Source organism: Euleptes europaea, chromosome 1 (assembly GCF_029931775.1).
Source record: "Euleptes europaea isolate rEulEur1 chromosome 1, rEulEur1.hap1, whole genome shotgun sequence".
Classification (NCBI taxonomy): domain Eukaryota; kingdom Metazoa; phylum Chordata; class Lepidosauria; order Squamata; family Sphaerodactylidae; genus Euleptes; species Euleptes europaea.
In genome coordinates this window covers 5,386,868-5,410,169 of record NC_079312.1, presented here as the reverse complement: position 1 = coordinate 5,410,169, position 23,302 = coordinate 5,386,868, and the positions used below count along the sequence as shown (strand labels likewise).

The 23,302-nt window shown below is 45.7% G+C and overlaps 1 protein-coding gene and 1 pseudogene across 1 annotated transcript; both read left to right on the top strand.

Annotated features, from left to right (window-relative positions):
* The first annotated feature begins 9,217 nt into the window (after nucleotides 1-9,217).
* On the top strand, nucleotides 9,218-9,828 carry LOC130472798 (zinc finger and SCAN domain-containing protein 31-like). The gene is made up of 2 exons (XM_056844271.1): nucleotides 9,218-9,622; nucleotides 9,724-9,828. The coding sequence occupies exons 1-2, from the start codon at nucleotides 9,218-9,220 to the stop codon at nucleotides 9,826-9,828; spliced, it is 510 nt and encodes a 169-aa protein (XP_056700249.1).
* Nucleotides 9,829-12,417: 2,589 nt separating this feature from the next.
* The window catches only part of LOC130472702 (zinc finger protein 883-like), a 55,542-nt pseudogene continuing 44,657 nt past the window's right edge, over nucleotides 12,418-23,302 (top strand).

Sequence of the window (23,302 nt, the reverse complement as noted above, 5' to 3'; positions counted from 1 at the left end):
AAAAGTTGAAGGCAGCAGGAAAAGAGGAAGACCCAACAAGAGATGGATTGACTTAATCAAGGAAGCCATGGCTCTCATTTTGCAAGGCCTGAGAAAGGCTGTTAACAAGTAGGATGTTTTCGAGGTTATTAATGCATAGGGTTGCCATAATGTTGTCAAGTAGCTTCTGACCTATAGTGACCCTATGAATTAATGTCCTCCAAAACCTCCTCTTGTTAACAACCTTGCCCAGGTCTTGCAAACTGAGGGCTGTGGCTTCCTTTATACAGTCAATCCACCTCATATTGGGGCTCCCTCTTTTCCTGCTGCCTTCGACTTTTCCTAGCATTATGGTCTTTTCCCTAGCATTTTGTCTTGATACTTAACACCTTCAGAATAAGCTGTCTTTTTGGTACAAAACCTGCTTGGTTACAAGAGACATAGCTTGAAATTATACCTTGCAATCTATACTGCTATTTTCCATTCCCTTATTCAACATTGGTATTTGTTTGCTGATTTCCCTGATTTGGTTTCATTCTTTCAGTTCCTCCAGAAAGGGACAGAAAAGGAGAAGGGAAGGGGAAATGAAGCAAAGGAGAAGTGCAGGAAGGAATCCTGTGGGAAAGCTTCAGAAAGAATGACCACCTTATTGAACATTAGTGAGCACATGCTGATGAAATACTTCATAAAGTCTCGGAGTTTTATACTGAGAGAAACCATACAAATGCTTGCAGTAGGGAAAGAGATTCATTTGGAATACAGGTTGTATAGCCCTTATCTGGATTGCTTGGGACCAAAAGTGCTCCATATTTCGGATCTTTCAATATATTGGAATATTTTGGAACTTTTGCATATACACAATGAGCTATCTTGGGAATGGCACCCAAATTCATTTATCTTTTATATACATTTTATACACATAGCCTGAAAGTAATTTTAAATAATATTTTGTAATAATTTTGTGTACACTGAACCATCAGCAAGCCAAGGTGTAGCTAACTCACCAGCTGTTAAACAAGAACAATAACAAACAAGCTAACAATAGCAGGCTTTCAGTCTCCACCGATGCAGTGTATTTTATTTTTTTAGGTGAGAGGAAACATTGAAAGCAGGCAGCACAGATCTGCCTGCATGCCGGCTCGAAGGGTCTAGTTTTCGGATCAGTCCAGATATGGGATGTCTGGATAAGGGATACTCTATCTGTAGTAACCTTAAGTCCCGTCTAACAATCCATTTTGGGGAGAAACCATATAAATTCTTTGAGTGTGGCATGTTCTGTGTGTGGAAAAAGCTTCAGTATAAAGGCTAGCCTTTCTACCCATCTACAAATCCATTCAGGAGAGAAACCATATAAATGCTTAAGTGTGTGGAAAGAGATTCTCTTGGAATAGTAATATTATGTCTGTCTAAGAATCCATTCAAGCAAGAAACAATATAAATGCTTTGAATGCAGAAAGAGCTTCAGTCATCAGGCCCACTTTACAACCCATGAAAATACTCTTATAGGGGCCAAATTATATAAATGCTTAGAGCATTGCAAGAGCTTCAGTCAAAAAGCCCATCTTACTACCTGTCAAAGAACCCACCTAAGGGAGAAACCATATAAATTCTTCGAGTGTATTTGCATTCATGCATTTATTTACTTATATCCTGCTTTTCTGGGACTCAAAGCAGCTTAGAAATCATTCTCTCCTCTTCTGTTTTCTCACAACAACGCTGTGAGATAGGCCAGGCTGAGAGATCGTGATGGGCCCAAGGTCACCCAGAGAGTTTCTAAGATAGAAGTGGTGATTTGAACGAAGGTCACTCAGGTTCCTAGTCCACCACTCTGTTCACCACACCACACTCTCAAGTGTGGAAAGAGTTTCAGGCAGAAGGTCAACATTACAACCCATCAAAGAACCCCCATAGGGGAGAAACGATATACGTACTCCTCATGCAGAAAAAGCTTCCACATTTTCTCCAGGAGAACTAATTTCTGTCGTCTGGAGATCTGTTACATTTTAATCCAGTAGTACCTATGTGACCAACAAGATTTAGGGTGTATACACTTTTGAGAATCAGTTATTTTAAAAAGCTACTAAGAACTGCTCCTGTGACTGACCCCAAGGACAAGAGATACAAGCATTGGAAAGAGGCAGTGGGAGAGCTGAGGAAAGAGCCAGTTAGAAAATAGGAGGCTCCAAGTCCTGACCTCTGTGCTCTGAGGAGACATTTTGGAGGGGGGAAATCCTGAGAGAAAAAGTAGGATTGCCATAGAATTGCCAGGTCTCCCTCTCCCAGGCCACTGATGGGAGATGCGGGGGTAGGGTTGCCAGATCCATGCTGGGAAATTTCTGGAGAATTGGGGATGGAGCCTGGGGGGGACAGGGACCTCAGTGGGGTACAATGCCCTAGAGTCCACCATCCAAAGCATCCATTTTCTCCAGGGGAACTGATCTCTGTAGTCTGGAGATGAGTGGTAATTCTAAGGGATACCCAGATCCCTTGGAGGTTGGCATACCTAGGCTGCCAACTCCAGGTTGGGAAATTCCTGGAGATTTAGGGTGCAGCCTGAGAGATCTCAGCGGGGCTGTGATGCCATAGAGTCCACCCTCCAAAGCATGCATTTTCTCCAGGGAAGTTAATCTCTGTAGTCTGAAGATCAGTTGTAATTCTGGGAGGTTACCAGACTCCACCTGGAAGTTGGCAACTCTAAGTGGAGGCCAGAAGGGAATGGGAAACTGACACCCGGCTCTCTGACAACTCTGCAGCACAGAAGCTGCTGGGGCCACCACTTCTAAGGCCATTTCCTATTCACAACTTGGCTCCCCACGGAGGCTGGATGCAGCTTGGAGAGGGTCTTACAAAGGGACAGTGCAACAGAAGCCATGCAGTTGGGCTCCCACTTTGGAACTGGATTGCAGGGGGAACCCCTGCATGTGTGAGTCTGTCCTTTGCTTCTCTTCCCCCCTCCCATTTTCTGGATTTAACCCTCTGCTCCCTCCTGCCAAAACCTGGAGGCCAATTTTGCTACTCTGTATGGGCAGAAGCAGAAGATGCATTTGCTGCTGGCCACTAAGGCCCCAATAGATGAGGAGCCATGACTCACAGGATACAGATTTATTTGTGTCCCACTCCCCCACCCCCTTGAGATTCAAACCGGCTTAGAACATTGTTCTTCCCTCCAACATTTTTCTCACAAGAACCCTGTGAGGTAGGCCAGTCTGAGAGTTTGTGACAGGCCCAAGGTCACCCTGCGAGCTTCCATGCAGAAGGGGGAGAGTCGAGATTGAGTTACCCAGAGTCCTAGTCCATCCACTACACACCCAGCCTAGATGAATGCCACCACATGTGGGGCAACAGTATGGGGGGAGGGGATGTCACCCATTCACATCTCCTGGAGGATCTTCCGTGCACTGGGGGTGCCCCTAACAGGGCCACGTCTGGCTGCCAACCTGAAGTGCTGCTTCTTCTCTGGCTTTCTCTTTTGGGCCATATGAGCATTTGGAAGCTAAATTGCAGAATCCTGCCACCATGGTGTTTACCCCCCTTCATGGGGAAAAGAGAGAGTTGCCAGCTCCAGTCTGGGAAATCCCTGGAGATTTGGGGGTGGCCAGGGACCTCAGTGGGGTATAATGCCACAAAGCCCACCCAGGAAAGCATCCAGTTTCTCTGGGGGAGCTGATCTCTGTACTCTGGAGATCAGTTATAATTCTGGGAAATCTCCAGGCCCCACCTGGAGGTTGGCAACCCTAGGAAAACATCTCCCCTCCCATGGCCAGCTCCCTCATAGCTTGGTCGGGAAAGGGGAGAGAAAAGCTGGAAGCAATCCCTTCTGCAGTCTGCCTGTCTGTCTCTCACCTCCTCGCTGCTAAAAACCTTTACCCTTTACCCTGTATTTATGTTGTTGGCAGTCCTGAGCCTGGCTTAGGTTGGGAAAGGGTGGGGTAGATAAATAAATAACAGCCTCAGTGGCAGACCATCTGCTTGGCATGCAGAAGGTCCTAGGTTCAATCCCTGGCATCGCCAGTCAAAAGGACCAGGTAAGGTAGGGGGTGATGTGAAAGACCTTTCTCTGCCCGAGACCCTGGAGAGCCGCTGCCAGTCCGAGTAGGCAATACTGACCTTGATGGATCAAAGGTCTGGTTCAGTATCAGGCAGCTTCATGCGTGACCACATTAGTGTCCTTTCCTCAGCAACCCTTCAGGGACCTTTGCAAAGTCCATGGAGCAGGTTTGTCATTGGCTCAGTGGCAGAGCAACTGCTTGGCATGCAGAAGGCCTCAGGTTCGATCCCTGGCCTCTCCAGTTGAAAAGACCCAGGCAGTAGGTGATGTGAAAGGTGGCCTCCTGAGACCCTGCTTGCCTGCCTGAGTAGGCCATACTGACCTTGATGGACCCACGGGTAAGGCAGCTTCATGGCACCCCGCAGAAGAAACCAACCTTTGGATTTTCCTCCCAAAACAAATGCAAAGTCCACTTTGCAAAGATTCAGGGGGGGAGGAGTCACAGGCAGGACGGAGCATCCTCTATTGGGCTCCCCCCCCCGTCCACCATTTCCTTCCTCTCTAGGAAACAGGACTCGAGTGGTTGGGGGATGAGGTTCAAAAAAAAAAAAACCATGCGTCAATCGTGTATTGCGCGTGCGCAGCTCGCTCTCGGCCCAACGCTGCCTCCAGCCTGCAGAGGGCGAGCTGCTCTCTTCTCGCTTGTCAGTGGGGCCACGAGGGGGGCCGCGTGCGAGAGGCTCCCGGGACGGCAGCCTGAACCAGGAAAGGGAGCGAGTTTGCTTTCCTAGACGGGCGGCGAGGGCATTTCCCCCCCTGTTACCATGAGCGACAGCCGTAGGTGCCCCTTCTCCAAAGATCTGGTGAGTTAAAAACGCTTTTGAGTGTAGGGAGGGGGTTGGAGAGGGAGGGTCGGAGGTGGGGATATGGGGTGGTGGTGGTGAGTCCAGGCAGTGATTGGAGACAAAGGCAGGGGGCAGAGCCGACAGCAAATGGTGGGGGGGTCCTTGCGGCCCTTTGCATAATGGGGAGGGGGGCCTTGCAAAGAGGGGCGGCCCCGCACTACTGCAGAAGTCCAGCCCGGGGGGGGGGGTTTCCCGTGGCCTTCCCAGGAAAGGGCCCAGGTCGCGCGGCTGTCAAATCGGGGGGTTCTTGGGCAGCCGGATCTGAAAGCCCTCACCAACACCCCTTTCCCAAGCTCCTCCAAGAAGGGCCGCCCCGTCCAGGTGCCAAAGGGGGCCTCCGTCTTGTCTGGACCCGGCTTCTCCGGCCACCCTCAAGGAGGTTGGGCGTGAGTGGCGTGTAAAGTAATGCAAACCGGAGTCCCCAATCCGAACTTCGCATTCAGCAGGGTTGTTGTTTTTTTTGGGGGGGGGGAGGGCAGGGGAGGTGATGGGGTCTGACGTTTGGAAGGCCGGTTGTGGGATTGCTGGAGGTGCCCTGTTAACGAAAGGGTTGGGGATGAAAGGCCCGCGTTCAGCCTTTCCTAGTGCAGCCACGTTGGGAGCAGTAGAAAAGGGCCAGAGTCCAGGAGCACCTTAAAGACTAACAAACATATTTTCTCAGTGGGTAGCCGTGTTAGTCTGGTTGCAGTAGTCAAAAAGGGCCAGAGTCCAGTAGCCCCTTAAAGACTAACAAAAATATTTTCCGGCAGGGTAGGAGCTTTCGTGAGCCACAGCTCACTTCTTCAGATACAGCTAGAATGTGAATCCATCGGTCTTTAAATAGAGGAACAGTATGTAAATGTGAATAGCAGGCGTGATGGGATTAGGTGTGATATGCAAAAGAGTCTGTGATGTCCAGGGGAGAGATGGGTGTGGAGAAATCAGCATTGGTAACGGGCCATGAATGCATAAGACTCGCACGCGGCCCCCCTCGTGGCCCCACATATTTTCTGGCAGGGTACGAGCTTTCATGAGCCACAGCTCACGTCTTCAGATACCGCTAGAATGTGAAGCCATCCGTCTTTAAGTAGAGGAGAGTGAATTCAGACAAGCATTAGTATGTCAATGTTAACAGTATGTAAATGTGAATAGCAGGCTTGATTGGATTAGGTGTGGTATGCAGAAGAGTCTGTGATGTCCAGGGGGGAGATGGGTGTGGAGAAATCAGCATTGGTAATGAGCCATGAATGCAAGGCCTTTATTCAGCCCAGGTAAATGCGTTGACTGTAGTTTGAATATCAACTGTAATTCAGCAGTTTCTCTTTCCAATCTCCCTTTGAAATTCCTTTGTAAGAGAACTGCTACTCTTACATCTGCAACAGAATGTCCTGGAAGGTTGAAATGTTCTCCCACTGGTTTTTTTGAATATTGTGGTTTCTGATGTCAGACTTATGTCCATTTAATCTTTGTCTAAGAGACTGACCTGTTTGTCCAATGTAGATTGTGGAAGGGCATTGCTGGCATGTGATGGCATAAATCACATTAGAAGATGAGCAGGAGTATGAACCTGAGATAGTATGGCTGACATTGGTGGGTCCAGAGATGATGTTCCTAGAATCTATATTAGGGCATATGAAAGCTCATACCCTACCAGAAAATATTTTTGTTAGTCTTTAAGGTGCTACTGGACTCTTGCCCTTTTCTACTACTGCAGACAGACTAACACGGCTACCCACTGTGAATTATCTTCACGTTGGGAACACTATGTGTAATTTTGGGGCATCGAAGATCTGGAAAAGGCGTAAAATGGGGGTGACCAAAAAAGTCAGAGGACCGGAGGATCTTCCTTGTGAGGTCCGGCCTTTTTCTGTTTTATTAATCTCTTTGTGCTCTGCTTCCATGCATTCCTCTTCCCTTTTCAGATACAACTCGAGGCAGTTTGGGGCTTTTTAATTTAGGGAATTGACAGCTGAGGCTTATATAATGACGCCTGGTGTGGCAAGGGTGGAAAGAGAGAGATCTTCTACTCCTTCCCAGGTGATACCAGAAATTGACGTTAGTTAATGGAGAAATTAGAAACCAGACACCGGGGAGTATTTTTGGATACCTCCTATATGTATGGAAATCACAGAGGCAGGGAAGGAATTTCACAGGCTTTGAGCCTGGATGGATAAATGGAGCCTCCATGTTCACTAGCAGTGTACCTGTGTAGAGACCATTTGGGGGTTAGCAGCAGGTCATGGCTCTTCCCATCTGGATCTGGGGTGCAGGGACCTTTGGTCTCAACCAGGAACAAGCTGTTAGTACTATACTGGATCCTCCCGTCCAATCAGAACCAAAAAGTGACAGGTACCCCGCTCCCTCTCTGGAGCCTAAGTCCTGCTGTCCTTTGTCTTGGGCCTTCTAGCCCACATGGGGGGAAATGACATGGACCTGTGTGACCCTGAGAGGCCTCTAAAGTTGTCATGTAACCCCCTTTAGGAATTGACCGTGACCTTGCCAAATAAGAGTTCTGAATCTTTGACCTACAAGGGTGAAGTTAAGGGGTTCTAGTGGTGGTGGACAGTGCCACCAAGTCACCGCTGACTTACGGCGACCCTATAGGGTTTTCAAGGCAAGAGACCCCTTAAGTCGGGGTGTGTGTGTGTGTCATGTGACCCCTCTAGAAATTCGACTCATCATCCTGGGCCAATAGGAAATGATTTTGAGGCTGTGGCATGCAAACGTAGAAGGAGTGGCCAAATGCACCCCTAGAATTCCCCCACCCACACTTCCACCTCCCACCTAGAAGATTATAAGAGAAGGGGGCTGTGTGACCCCTCTATGACATCATCTCAGCACCTTAGATCGATAGGCATGGGTGTCAGGTTTGTGGTGTGGTCAAGGGGGGGGGGGAGACTAAACCTCCCCACTATTCACCATTTTATTTATTTATTTTAATCTTACATCCCGCGCCTCCCCAGTGAAACCTCAAGATATCCCCCAAGGGGTTCATGTGACCCCTTAATGAACACGTTGCATTGTGAAGAGGAATAGGTTTGAAAATCATGGTTTGTGCAGGTGGGGAGTGAGACTAAACCACCCCCTCCCTGTCCCTCTATAAACTCATCTCATGGAGCTGGACCAATAGCAATGGGTTCTGAGTTCCAAGCATGGATGGGTGGAGGGTGAGCTAAAATTACCCCATCCTCCAAGAGCCCCCTGAGGGACTTGTGTGACATCACTCGCCTTGTCCTCCCTTCTTCAACAGGATGTATCCTGTTGTGGTTCAAATGCACCAAGGAACACAGGTTTCCTGGTGCTCTTGTCCTTTTCTTGTAAGGATGAGGAGCCTCTGTTATGAAGAAATGCTAACGGTATCAAAGGACACCCCCCCCCCTCGAGAGTTGCTTGTTGAGACAGACAAGAACGCAGTGAAAGAAGGGATGGTCCCTAGGCGCAGTGAAAAAATGCTTGTTGAGAGACCATAGAGGTCTCTAAGGGGATGGGGAACTACCACCCCTCAACTGTCAGCTATGCTGATTCTGTGACCGTAGGCAGTTCATGAGAGGCAGTTTATGAGAGGGAGGGCATCTTGGCCATCTTCTGGGCATAGAGGAGGGGTCACTGTGTGTGTGTGTGTGTGGGAGATAGTTGTGAAATTCCTGCATTGGGCAGGAGGTTGGACTAGATGACCCTGGTGGTCCCTTCCAACTCGATGATTCTATGAACTTTCCACTTATTGCCTGCCACAGCTTCGAAATCATTTTTTATTGATATGGGGAGATGAGGCAAGTTCTTAGAGGGTTCATAAAAAAACCCTATTCAGGGACTTTTCAAGGTTGGGGAGTACTAGTGCCCTCACCTTTCGATATCAAATATTCAAAACTTCCCCTTAGAGTCCCCTTTCATTAAGAATGGCAAGGAGGGGTCACTAGTACTCCTACAGGGGTCACTTGAAACCTGTAGAGACCTCTCAGGAGTCACATGGTTTTGGGACATTTCCCCTCATAAGGGGTAGAAGTTCCGGGGCAAAGGTAGGTGGGACTTAGGCCCCAGAAAGGGGGTGGGGCACCTGTCACATTGTTGTCATGATTGGAGGGGTGTTCCTATATTCTACTGGTGTTAACATTTTTACCACATGACTCTTGACCAAAGGAAGACTGAACTGAAGTCTCTGTTTTGTCTTTTATTCTTTCCTACAGAGAGAAGTCTGAGGTTGGATTCAGCCTCTTTTGCTTGCCTGTGGACAGAGCATCATAGTTTGCTCCTAGAATTCCTTGTTGGCTTTGCAGGGCTCCATAGATCCACCCATTCGACTATTCCTGGCCTTGAGAAAGAAACAGGTAGGAAAACCTTCTAGCTTTGTCTGAGCCACCCCTTCAAGATGAAAGGCTTTGCTGGTCATGAAGAAGAAAGAGTTCCTAATGCCACCAAGGCTGTGAAGAACAGGGGATTCAGGGGACGAAGGGTGCGGAAGCCCCGGGGCGGAGGCACCATCTGGCCAGATGTCCAGCGCCAGCGTTTCAGGCAATTCCCCTACCAGGAGGTCAAGGGGCCCAGAGAGACCTGCAGCCAACTCCACCGTCTTTGCCGTCAGTGGCTGAAGCCAGAAAGGCGCAACAAGATGGAGATGCTGGACTTGGTGATCCTGGAGCAGTTCCTGGCCGTCCTGCCCCCGGAGATGGCGAGCTGGGTCAGGGAATGCGGGCCAGAGAGCAGTTCCCAGGCAGTGGCCCTGGCAGAAGGCTTCCTTCTGAGCCAGGCAGAGGACAAGATGCAGGAAGAGCAGGTGAGAGGGATTCATTCTAGTAGTTTAGAGGGGTGAAAACCCTCTTGGGGAGGCCTTTACCTCTTTTAATCCCTCTTCCAATGCCATGATTGTTATTTCAGACCACTGATTCCCCTGAGGCAGAGAAAAGTCCATTGGACACCAGAAAAAGACCAGTTCTCAATGGGACATCACAAGAGGATGAACACCTGGGTAAGACGAATTGAGACACAGTTCAACTTTGTGCACAATCATGTTTTGATCCCACTTTTCATAGCTTAGGGCATTATCCTTGACTCAACAACCCTGTCAGGTAGGTTAGGTTGAGAGTATCTTGGCCAAGGTCAACCAGAAGCCCTTGGGGCTGGCCGAGAATTTGATCCTGGGTCTCTCTGATCTGCGTCTGATGCCCTAAGATTGTGTCCCAATGTTTCTTCTTTGCCAATATGCCTGGAATTCGGGGGCTGCCATTTTACTCCTCTGGTGCTTGCACATGGGTTGACTCCTACAGTAGGGTGGAGAAAATTGTTCTCATGTAATTAGCTGAAACTTTTATTTAGAATACCTTATTTCTCTTAATTTTGTTGCTTGATTTATAAAACTCCAAAGCAACATCTAAAAAACAAAAGACTAAAAACTATAGAATCGGACCAGAACATAATTTGGCAGAGGATAGCCATGTTGGTCTTCAGTAGAAGAGCTAGATTCAAGTCCAGAAGAGCTAGCAGTAGAAGAGCTGGGTTCAAGTCCAGGGTACCCCAATCTCATCAGGTCTCGGAAGCTACGCAGGATCGGCCCTAGTCAGTACTTGGATAGGAGACCTCCAAGGAAGTCCAGTGTTGCTACACAGAGGCAACAATGGCAAACCACCTCTGAATGTGTCTTGGCTTGAAAATCCCGTGAGGGGTCGGCCTGAGTCATCTGTGACTTGATGGCACTTTACACACCCGACAGCACCTTAGAGACCAACAGGATTTTCAGAGTATACGATTTTGAGAGTCAAAGCTCCCTTCGTCAGATTTGGAAGCGTAATCAAAGACCAGAAAATCCCTGATTGGGAAGGAAAACTGAGTGCACTCTGTAATCTCTTCAGGATTAGCATTCTAGAGTTTCCCCAGAGGAGAATAGGGCCCCTCCTCTGTACCTGCTGAGGGAGAAGCTATATGGGAGGGGATCGCTCTCTAAGGAATGCAGGTCCCAGGCCAAGAGAGGCGTAAAGATAACATGGGCAGCTAACATGGTAACAGACCTGTTTTGTCTCCTTCACAGGCAATGGAAGGACACCGACGCTTCATTCTGGACCTTCTGACGGTGGTGGAATAGAAACCACTTCTGTGCAGCCAGATCAGGTAAGGGGGGTGCTTACAGAGAAGGGCTGGGGACTCCCTGTTCTCTGCCCCCCCCCATAGGAATGGTTTGAATGCTCCTGCTAAAGAACTCCTGGCCACCTCTCCTGCACATTCCTTTTGGATGATCTGCAAGGAAAAAAAAAGTTCCCTTCTTCTTTCAGCATCTGGTGACCTTTGAGGATGTGGCCGTGTATTTCTCAGAGGAGGAGTGGGATCTACTGGATCCGGACCAAAGGTCCTTGCACAGAGAAGTCATGGCGGAGAATTGCAGGAACCTGGAGTTTCTGGGGATTCCTTGTGATGTCGGTCTGTATCAATGCGTAGTCAATCACAAGCCTCTCCCGCATCTGATTTCTGCTCTTCTAAGATCTTCTAGGTTCAAACCAGCACTGAGAAGCATGCCGAAAAAGGCAGCATGGTTATCCCAAAAGCAGATGTAATATAGTATTTATAATCAGTATAGTGTAGTTCTCTATAAGCAATCCAACATATAATTTTTTTTTTTAAAGAGCAGCATGACTAAAACCGGGTCAGAACAGAATTCTGTAGCTTAATTGGTTGTGGAAAGTGCTGTCAAGTCACAGCTGATTTACAGCGACCTCGTAGGGTTTTCAAGGCAAGAGACATTTGGAGGTGATTGGCCATTGCCTGCCTCTGTGTGGGCTGAGAGAGTTCTGAGAGAACTGGGACTGGCCCAAGGTCACCCAGTGGGCTTCATGGGGAGGAGTGGGGAATCGAACCCTGTTCTCCAGATTAGAGTCTGCCGCTGTTAACCACTACGCCATGCTGGCTCTGTGTAGCTTAATTAGATACCAGGAAATCCCAGCCTGGGAAGGAAGGCTTTTCTCCCTCTCCCATAATACTAGAACTCGAGGTCATCTGTTGAAGTTGGAAGGTGAGCGATTCAAAACAGATAAAAGGAAGTATTTTTTCACACAACACATAGTTAAATTGTGGAACTCCCTGCCCCAGGATGTGGTGATCGCTGCCAACTTGGAAGGCTTTAAGGGGGGAGTGGACATGTTCATGGAGGAGAGGGGTGTTCATGGCTATTAAGTTAAGGTGAATACTGTTCATGCTGCATACTTGTTCTCTCTAGTATCGGAGGAGCATGCCTATAATATTGGGTGCTGTGGAACACAGGCAGGATGGTGGTGCTGCAGTCGTCTTGTTTGTGGGCTTCCTAGAAGCACCTAGTTGGCCACTGTGTGAACAGACTGCTGGACTTGATGGGCCTTGGTCTGATCCAATAGGGCCTTTCTTATGTTCTTATGTTCGTAAGGCTGTAAACACTCCATTAGCTCCTGAAGATTGGCATTCCTGAGTATCCCCACAGGAGAACAAGGGCCTTCCTCTGTAGCTTTTTAGATCTACCCTCAGTCAACAGAGGGATACTAAGCAAGACCTCTCCAGATGACTTTTAGTGGGGAAAGGTACATGGGGAAAAAAACGTTATGTGAGGTATGCATGTCCCAGGCCAAGTAAGGCCTAAGGGTCAGAATCCATGCCTTCAGTTGGGCCAGGCAGCTAACAGGATAAAAGACCTGTTCTTCAGGGGTCTGGGTGGGGCAGTCGTACTATTGGAAGAAGCTCCTCCCTGTTGTTCACCTTTTCTCCTGACTGGAGGCCTTCTCCCTCATTCCCGGCTGCCACGAAAACTCTTGGTGGGCCAGTCACACAATTAAATGCAACTGTCCACTCACTCGCCTGGCTCCACAGCTCGGAAGTGGTTCCCAACTTTGTAGACCAGAGTACTCAGGATTTCCTTCAAGGGAACCACTGTTTTGGAGGTGCCTTTGGTCAATACCTTGTGGAAGATAAGGACAAGCAGAACACGACGGCAAACCCCAGAGGAAGCTACATTCTTTTTTGTGAGTCCCAACCTAATGCCCTGGTCAGATCTCTCAGGCCATCAGGGAAAGGGGTTACAATCTAAGACACCCACCCTCAAATCCTCCAATCTAAGAGGGAAGAAAATCAATATAGCATGATACCAACAACCCAGAGACTCCTGGAGTATGGGCGGTCAACCTCATTACCTCTCAAAGACCTGGAATAACCCACCTGAGACTGCTGTGTGATAGGACAGCCATTAAGCTCTGGAGCTGGAGATCTTTCCTCCAAACAGAACTTTCAGAATGTCATAGCATCACCTCCTACTTCTAGTAATAGAACACCTTCTAGAAATAGAGGCAACAGAGTCGGTCCCAGAAGTCCAAAGCCATTGGGGCTCTTCTCCCTCTTTCATTATAGTTCAATGATATGGGGACACAAGAATCATCCTCCATCTGAAGTAGAGGTTCCTGGCTTCAGTAGACCTGGCAGAGGTGTACCTTTACATGCTATGGACCTACTAGAGAATCTTTTGGTTCACCTATGCTGACGTGCATTTTCAAATTTGGGTCCTACCATTCAGACCTGCAGTCACTCCCAGGGATCTGCTCAGAGTAGTCTTTCCATGGGCAAAGGTACTGGCTGGATATTAGTGTGTGTGTGTGTGGGGAAAATTACACTAAGTTGTTCAACAGTATAATCACCTACCTAGGGAGGTGGTGAGCTGCCCTTCACTGGCAGTCTTCAAGCAGTGGCTGGATGAACACTTGTCACAGATGCTGTAGGCTGATCCTGCATTAAGCAGGGGGTTGTACTAGATGCCCTGTATGGCCCCTTTCAACTCCATGATTCTATGATTTATCTGTCCATACTTAGATGATGCCCTCATATGGATTCTGGCTTACTGGGGGATTGGAAGGTGTTGAGCAGACTACAGCTTACCCATTGAACCACAGCTTTGTTACTTAAGAACATAAGAAAAGCCCTGCTGTATCAGACCAAGGCCCATCATGTCCAGCAGTCTGTTTACACAGTGGCCAACCAGTTGCCTCTAGGAAACCCACTAACAAGATGAGTGCGGCAGAATCCTGCCAGTGTTTCACAGCACCTAATATAATAGGCATGCTCCTTTGATACTCTATGATCTTAGGCAGATGATGGAGGGCATCTTGGCCATCTTCTGGGCATGGAGTAGCGGTCACTGGGGGTGTGGGGGGAAGGTAGTTGTGAATTCCCTGCATTGTACAGGGGGTTGGACTAGATGACCTTTGTGGTACCTTCCAACTGTATGATCTATGTTAATAAAGATGTATTTTAAAAAAAGAGTTTTTCTTCTCATCCACAGGCTATGGAGGGATACCAATGCTTAATTCCAGATCTTCTGATGGTGGTGGAACGGAACCCATCTCTGAGGAACCAGATCAGGTAAAGAAAGACCTGATCTTGTTCATGGACAAGAGCTGGGGACTCTGCCAGGGACTTCTGGCCCTAGGCCCAAAAGGACCGTTGTCTTTTGGGGGTGGCTTGAATGCTCCTGCTGAAGAACTTCCCTGACCCCTTTCCTGCTCTCTCTTTCCGGATGATCTGCAAGGAGAAAATGTTCCCTTCTTCTTTCAGGGGCTGGTGACCTTTGAGGATGTGGCCGTGTATTTCTCAGATGAGGAGTGGTCTTTGCTGGATCTGGACCAAAGGGCCCTGCACCAGGAAGTCATGGAGGAGAACTGCAGGAATCTGACCTCTCTGGGAATATCTCCCTCTGTCTTGGCTGGTAAATATGGGACAGTGGGAATGGCTGTGGACGTTGATCAGTATCCATGCATTGCTGAAAATGACAGTGGGATAGACCCCATTTATCTATCATTTTGTAAAAGGTATTATTCAGTATTTGCCCAGAAGCCAAAGAATGTTGCTCAGGAAACCCTAAAGATACCATTAAAGCATTCCTGAAATATGGTTGGAAATGCTCTAAAACAATTTAGCGATCTCTTTTTAAAGCTCTTCCAACCAGTTAGTGTCTCAAATCCTTCTCTATGGGGTTCTCTTCACAGGAAGAACATGGCTATTACCCAGAGACTTTTTGTTACTCAGCTGCATGAGGTGGTATCGCAGCTTCGTGCTGGAAACTGCCTCCCAGATCACCTGTGGAAGAATTGGGGGTTGCTCTAAAAAGGAGCTTCCCTCCAGGTTGGGGCTTCCTTTCCCTTTGTTGTGGCATAGGAGAACAATTCTGTCCTCTTTTTACATGTCTCCTTCTTCATGACTTTCTTTATATCATTGACTTGGCATACAGAAGGTCCCAGATTCAATCCCTAGCATCTCCAGTGCAAAAGATCAGGCAGGAGGTGATGTGAAAGTCCTCCACCTAAGACCCTGGATTGTTGCCAGTCTGAGTAGACAATATTGACCTCAGTGGACCAACAGTCTGATTTAAGTATGACAGCTTCATAGTCTACTGTAGGCACTGTTCTACCTTGACCAATATTGTCTTATTGGACTGGAAGTCATTCTTGGGTGGATTCTTCCAAACATTAGTTTTTGATATGGTTTAGGAGGAGATGCTTAGGAATGGACTGGGAACTTCCTGCTTGGAAGAACACCTATATCTCCTTACCTTGTACCACCTCAGCCTGTTCCAATAAATCTACAAAGGCTAATTTCACACAGGGCAAAATTCTCCCTGCAACATTTCTATTTACATCAGCAATTTTTGGGTCCTTTCGGTGATCCGAAGCCACTATTTCTTTTACCAAGTCTCTCACTCTCTTTTTTCTGCAGGTGTTGTGAGGGAGAAACAGGAAGAACAGCAGAGCAAGGAAAACGAAGCAGAGGAGATGAAGAAATCCATGTCTTCTAAAAAGCCCAGAAGTCGGGAAATCCCAAGCCAAGGAGAAAGCGGCAAAGGAAACAAAAGAAACAAGTTACGTCGCTTTGCGAAAGCCTTTACTAGTAAGTTAGTCCTTCGGCCCCGTTGGAGAAACAACAATGGTGGGAAATGCTCAGACCCCGGAAAGAGCTTCAGTCAGAACAAAAATCTTACTTCCTCTCAAAAGGGCTCCAAAGAGGAAAGACCGTATGAGTGCTCAGTATGTGAGAAGAGGTTTGTTCAGAGCGCTCATCTTACTGCCCATCACAGAACCCACACGGGAGAGAAACCATATAAATGCAAAGAATGCGGGAGGAGGTTCACTGAGGCCAAAAGCCTTGTTGCCCATAAAAGAATCCACACTGGGGAAAAGCCCTACGAATGCTCCGTCTGTGGGAAAAGCTTCCGAGTCAGCATAACCCTTACTTACCACCTAAGAATCCACACAGGAGAGAAACCGTATGAATGCACAATATGCGGGAAGATTTTCAGAGTCAGCTCAAGTCTTCGTTCACATCAGAGGATCCACACAGGGGAGAAACCGTATCAGTGTTCGGTATGCGGCAAGAGCTTCATTCAGAGTGCGCATCTCATTTCCCATCAGAGAATTCACACAGGGGAAAAACCGTTTCAATGTCCTAAATGCGGAAAGACCTTCAATCAGACTGCAAACCTTATTAGACATAAAAAAACCCATGCTAGATAGAAGTCATACAAATTGCTTAGAGTTTGGGAAGAGCGTCAGTGGCCACACAAAACTTCACCTTGTTACCTACCACAGGTGAGTTCAACCCTTCAACCGCAGAGTTAACCCTTGCAAGCACTTGGCTGATTAGTTGGACTTCGAACTTGGTTTGGAAGGCTGTATACCAATACTCAGCACTACTAGCCCCAGATTTTGTATGTTATTGTTGATAGTAATGTTATTTATTTATCCAGAATATATATGTACCTGCCTTTCTCCTGACATAGTAAGAACCCAAGAGTGCTATATACGTACATAGTATTATCTAAGTGGCAATATCAATTGGGCCCTAAGCTGTGGTGGTTTATTTTTGTAATAGCTGCTTAGGTAGTGTAGACCACGGCTTCTTAAACTTTTTCCACTTGTGACCCCTTTTCACCTGATAAATTTTTACGTGATCTCGGGTATATAAAATAGGTATACAAATCAAACATTTACTGATAATAAATCATAAAAAAATATATTTTAAAGCAATTCTGTTACTGTTGCCAAATTTTTCACGACCCCCAAGTTCAGTTACGCGACCCCATATGGGGTCATGACCCACAGTTTAAGAAGCTTTGGCTTAGACTAGTAAAGTGTGAGCAACATTTATCATAAAGGAATACTGTATTGAGGTTCTCAATATCAAAACATGGAGCTGGTGTGGTGCAGTGGTTAAGAGTGTCGGACTAGTATATGGGAGACTCAGATTCAAATCCCCCCTCATGCCATGGAAGCTTGCTGGGTGACATTGCACCAGTCACACTTTCTCAGCCTAACCAACCTCTCAGGGTTGTTGTGAGCATAAAGTGGAGGACAGGAGAACTATGTAAGCCGCTTTGGGTCCCCAATGAAAAAAGCAGGGTACAAATGAATTAAATAAAAACATAGGGAAGCTTACCCACATAAGGACATTTATAAGAATCAAAGATGATTGTTTTCCTGTTGTAACTCAGCCTGTATATGTTGAAGGTTCTTTCCCTCCTTTCTGTTTGGTTCTAATTTAAAAAAGAGAGAGAGAGATGATTTGGAAGAAGCCATGGTTCAGTTGGAGAGCATCTGCTTTGAAAGCAGAAGATGCCAGGTCCAGTCCCCAGTATCTCCAGTTAGGACCAGGTAGGACTTGATGGGCCCTAGAGAGCAGCTGCCAGTTAGTGCAGACAATACTAACCTTGTTAGACCAATGAGATGATTCAGTAGAAGGCAAATTTACCTCATGAATAGAGGCGATCTGCTGATCAACTGCTCTAGGCAAGGCTATCCCCACTGAAGGTCAAAACCCTCAAATCCAAAATGCTTCAGCTAGGCCAACAGATCAAAAATGTTTTCAATATCTCACCCTCCTGGTTGCCAAAAATCCCAGGCTGTTAAGCTTAATCGGGGCAATATGCTGGACTCTGCCATAAGTAGGTGGGTGGGAATTGCATGGAACTGGCATGGCCATATAGCCTAAAAATGAATGCTTCCCTTAGCTTGTTTGCATCTGCAAAAAAAAAAAAAAAGTTGTAGACAGCTGTGTGGCCCACAAAATCTAGAACAAGAAAGAAATTCCATGTCATTAGGGCCAATCAAGATGACACAGAGTATTATGCAAACATGGTGTAATCGTTAAGAGTGGTGGTTAAGAGCAGCAGACTCTGTTCTGGTGAACCAGGTTGGTTTCTCCACACATGAAGCCAGCTGGGCTAGTCACAGTTCGCTCCGAACTGTCTCAGCCACACTTACCTCACAAGGTGTCTGTTGTGGGGAAGGGAAGGTGGTTGTAAGCCGGTTTGATTCTTCCTTAAGTGGTAGAGAGAGTCAGCATAAAAAAACCTACCCTTCTTCTTTCGAGTTCATAAGAATGCTTCTTCAGGCAGATGTTATGACAAGTAAAAAGTTAAGGAGGAAAAAGGTGGTCTCTTGTGCTGGGTCTGGTGGTGTTAGATGTCCCTTGGGGAAGGGCTGTAGCTCAGTCCTGGAGCATCTGCTTGAAATACCGAAGGTCCTGGGTTCAATACCCGGCATCTCCAGCTAAAAGAATGAGGTCAGGGGTCCCCAACATTTTGAGTCTGTGGGCACATTTGGGATTCTGAGAGAGCACAAAAATGATTTTGATGGACTAGTGGTATGAGGGAGTTTAATGTGTTCATGTGATGGAACAATGAATACCATCCTTGATAGATCATCAACTAGAGCTAGTTAAAACTCCCTTCCAAAATAAGTGTGTGGACAAGAATGAGCCTGTGGACATTGTGTATTTGGATTTCCAAAAGGCTTTTGACAAAGTCCCCCACCAAAGACTGCTAAGCAGACTTCATAGTCATGGGATAAGAGGACAAGTCCTCTTATGGATTGAGAGCTGGCTGAAAATAAGAAGACGAGAGTAGGAATCAATGGTCAGTTCTCACAATGGCGGGATGTGAGCAGAGGGTTTCCTCAGGGATCTGTGTTGGGACTGGTGCTTTTCAACCTGTTCATCAATGACCTGGAGCTGGGGGTGAACAGCAAGTTATTTAGAGTGGTTAAAACAAATACGGACTATGAAGAGCTCCAAAAGGATCTCACCAAACTAGAGGAATGGGCATTAAAATGGCAAATGAGATTCAATGTGAGCAAGTACAAAGTGATGCATATCGGGGCAAAAAATACCAACTTCACATTTACACTGATGGGATCTCTGCTGGCATTGACAGATCAAGAAAAGGATCTTGGGGTGATGGCTGCTGTGAAAAAGGCAAATTCCATGCTAGCCGTAATTAGACAAGGAATAGAGAATAAAACTGCGGCTATCATACTGCCCTTGTACAAATCTATGGTGAGATCGCACTTGGAATATTGTGTACAGTTCTGGTCACCGCACCTCAAAAAGGATATTGCATATCTTGAGAAGGTGCATAAAAGAGTCACCAAAATGATCAGGGGACTAGAGCAACTGCCCTATGAGGAGCAGGTAAAATGCTTAGGGCTGTTTAGCTTAGAGAGAAGGCGGTAAAGGGGACATCTATAAAATTATGCATGGTATGGAGGGAATGGACAGGGAGAACCTTTTCTTCCTCTCTCATAATACTAGAATGTGGGGTCATCTGCCAAAGCTGGAGGGTGAGAGATTCAAAACAGATAAAAGGAAGTATTTCTTCACACAACACATACTTAAATTGTGGAACTCCCTGCCCCAGGATGTGGTGATGGCTGCCAACTTAGAAGGCTTTAAGGGGGGGCGTGGACATATTCATGGAGGATACGGCTATCCATGGGTACTAGTCAAAATAGAAACAAGTCATGATGCATACCTGCTCTCTCCAGGATCAGAAGAGCATGCCTATTATAATAGGTGCTGCAAAACACATGCAGGATAATGCTGCTGCAGTCGTTTCGTTTGTGGGTTTCCTAGAGGCAACTGGATGGCCCCTGTGTGAATAGACTGCTGGGCTGGATGGGCCTTGGTCTGATCTAGCATGGCTTTTCTTATGTTCTTATGCTCTTAAAATAAATGCTGCCATGGAGCTTATTAAATCCAGTTTGAGGAGATTATTTCTTTTATTCAGCTCCAAAGAGGACCTATTCTATGATAGTCTCCCCATGTTTCATGTCTCAAATTTGTAATGTTCAGATGAGATTACGCAGATCGTTCTCCAATAATTGTTTCTTGGAAATACCCTCAAAATATATTATCTAGATGCCAGTGATTAACAGTGCCACCCTGAGCATAGTTTGTGTATCAAGTCGCTTCTGACTCATGGCGACCCTATGAATCAATGTCCTCCAAAATATCCCATCTTTAACAGCCTTGCTCAGGTCTTGCAAATTGAAAGCTGTGGCTCCCATTTATAGAGGCAATCCCTCTCATGTTGGGTCTTTCTCTTTTCCTGCTGCCTTCAACTTTTCCTAGCATGATTGTCTTTTCCAGTGACCCCTGTCTTCTCATAATGTGTCCAAAGTACGATACACCCTTCTAAATCCATTCTAAATCTAATGTTTTAGGACAGGTGGTCACTTGTATAAGGGAATAGGATTGTTCTGTTGCAGTGTTCTGTATATCACCTTGCTTTTATTGTATTTTTTAAATTTTGTAACCCACATTTCGCATTATGGCATGGCATGGTATGTCTTAGATATTATTATTTGCCTTGTTTTCTGATTCTGTAATCTTACTGCATTGATTATTTGATTGTTTACGCTGTCTGATCAAGTTTTTTTAATGTTTTGTAATCCTCCTTGAGTCCCATAACCCAGTGGTAAGCTGCAGTACTGCAGTCGAAGCTCTGCTCATGACCTGAGTTTGATCCCGATGGAAGTCAGTTTCAGGTAGCCGGCTCAGGGTCGACTCAGCCTTCCATCCTTCTGAGATCAGTAAAATTACCAAGCATGCTGGGGGTAAAGTGTAGATGGCTGGGGAAGGCAATGGCAAACCATCCCATAAACATCGTGATATGATGTCACCCCATAGGTCAGTAATCAGCCGATGCTTGCACAGGGGACAACCTTTACCTTTAATCTATTTTGAGTCTCAGCAAGAAAGGTGGGTTATCCTTGAAGTAAGTAAATAAATAAAATATCCATTGGGGGTAATAGTAGGGAAAGCCAGTTTGTTGTAGTGGTTAGACTGTTGGACTAAGATCTGGGAGACCCGGGTTCAAATCCTCACTCTGCCATAGAAGCTTGTTAGGTGACCTTGGACTAGTCACACACTCTCAGCCTAGCCTGTCTTACAGGGTTGATGTGAGGATAAAATGAAGAAAGAGGAGAATGACACGGAAAGCTACTTGGGGCTATCATTGGAGAGAGCAGTGGGGTAAAACATGTAATCAATAGAACTCAGAAAGGCTGATTAAGGAAGAAAGCCAGTAATTGGAACGAAATAGACAGCTAGAGATGAACATAAAAATCTTCAAGCTTGGAGTTATACAAAAGCCTTTTCCTCCCCTTAAGGCTCACCTGGAACTTTCAGTGATTCACAAAACTGAAAGAAGGATAAGCTTTGCTCATCAGAAATTTTTCAACTAAGATGATAGATGGCAATAAGCCATCTATCATCTTAGTAAAGGGTTTAAGACATCAGCAAAAGAAAAACAAGATTACTAGTACAATATCTCACTTGAAAAGGAGGTATTCTAAAACAGGGAGGGGTTTGTGGCTCAGGAGGTATTCTTGAACATAGGGAGGGGTTTGTGGCTCAGTGGTAGAGCATCTGCTTGGCATGATCGAAATTGAACCTGGGACCTTCTGCAACTCCAGTTGAAAGGATCAGGTGGTAGATGATGTGAAAGACCTCTGCCTGAGACCATGGAGTCTCAGACTCTGCCTGTCTGAGTCGACAATATTAACTTTGATAGACCAGTGGTCTCATTGAGTATAAAGCTGGATTGTGTGTTTGTTTTATACATATTTATAAATTGCATGAAACACATTTCCCACTAGCGGTGTGATATTAATATCTTACTATCTGAAATTAAGATAATACAACCCTGAGCTCAGGATCTGGAAAAAAAAATCGAAAGCACCTTTCCCAGTTGATGAGATTGTATCTGCTATAAAGAAATTAAAAAATAGGAAGCCCATAGGGCCCGATGGTTTGATAAAACGTTTGTTGAACAGTTTAAAGGCACATTAATCAGACTCATCAATGAGTCAGTTCAATTAAAACATATTCTTACCTTCTTGGATTGAAACCAGAACAATTGTCGCATTAAAACCGGGAGAGTATTCTCTTAGTACTAGTTCCTGTAGACTGATTTCACTTTAAAGTCATGATTTCAAAATGGGAACGCCTATTATTGCTAATGCGCTAATGAATGTTATTTTGAACCATATTGACTGGCTTTTTATGAAACTGATATATTTTAATGAAATCTATGATAATGATACATTTGTTATCTTGGGTTAACTGGTTTTTATATTTTTAGATGCTGAAAAGCATTTGATAGAATAAAATGGATATATTTTATAGGATGTATTAAAATGTTTTTATTTGGGAAGAAAACTTACAGATTGGGCATTGTAAATGTACAAGAACCCTAAGGCCAGAAGAAGATTAATGGTGATGCATCTGAACAATTTTCAGTATATAGAGATACTTGACAGGGTTGTTTCTTTTCTCTTTTAGCCATGTGTATTAATCATAGGATGTTTTGCTATTGCAATAAAGAATAATGCTAAGGTTTTTGAAGATTACTTTGTATTTACGTTGACAAATCTACCAGACTCCCTGAAACTGTTATGTGACACATCCTAAATGGTTTGGGTCAAATATCACCATACAAAGCAAACATAAACAAAAGATGAATGTCTTGGTATCAGTAATGAATCAAAAGGATGAAGTGGCCATTAAAACTGCAGTGTTTTACAGCTTTATAGTTTTTATTATCAATATTATTTGTCTTTGTTATTTAATAACTAATAAAATGCATTTTTTTAAAAAGTTAGATGCTCAGAGCATTCTTATGGGATGTGGCATACAACAAACTACAGCCATGACTGGAACTTGGAAACAGGGAGGTTGTTTCCTAACCTATGCACATACCACTTGGATACATTTTAGGGGATTGTTAAGCCTTGCTATGAGAAAGGAAACTACTGGAAAATAGTTTCACAAGGTAGACAAGTTGGTGTACAGTAGAACAGCTAGATTCGAGTCCAGTAGCAACTTCAAGACCAACAAAATTTCCAGGTTATAAGCTTTCGATAGTCGGCGCTCCCTTCACCAGATCTTGGGGTGGTAGTGGATAGCTCGATGAAGCTGTCAACCCAGTGTGTGTCTGGGTGAACAGACTGCTGGACTTGATGGGCCTTGGTCTGATCCAGCATGGCTTTTCTTATGAACCCCCAAAATCTTATTGGTCTCTCAGGTGCTACTGGACTCAAATCTAGCTGTTCGATTGGAAAAGAATTCTGACACACATTAGACTTTTTAAATTATCTTCTTTATTAAGGTACACAAATAGTTGACA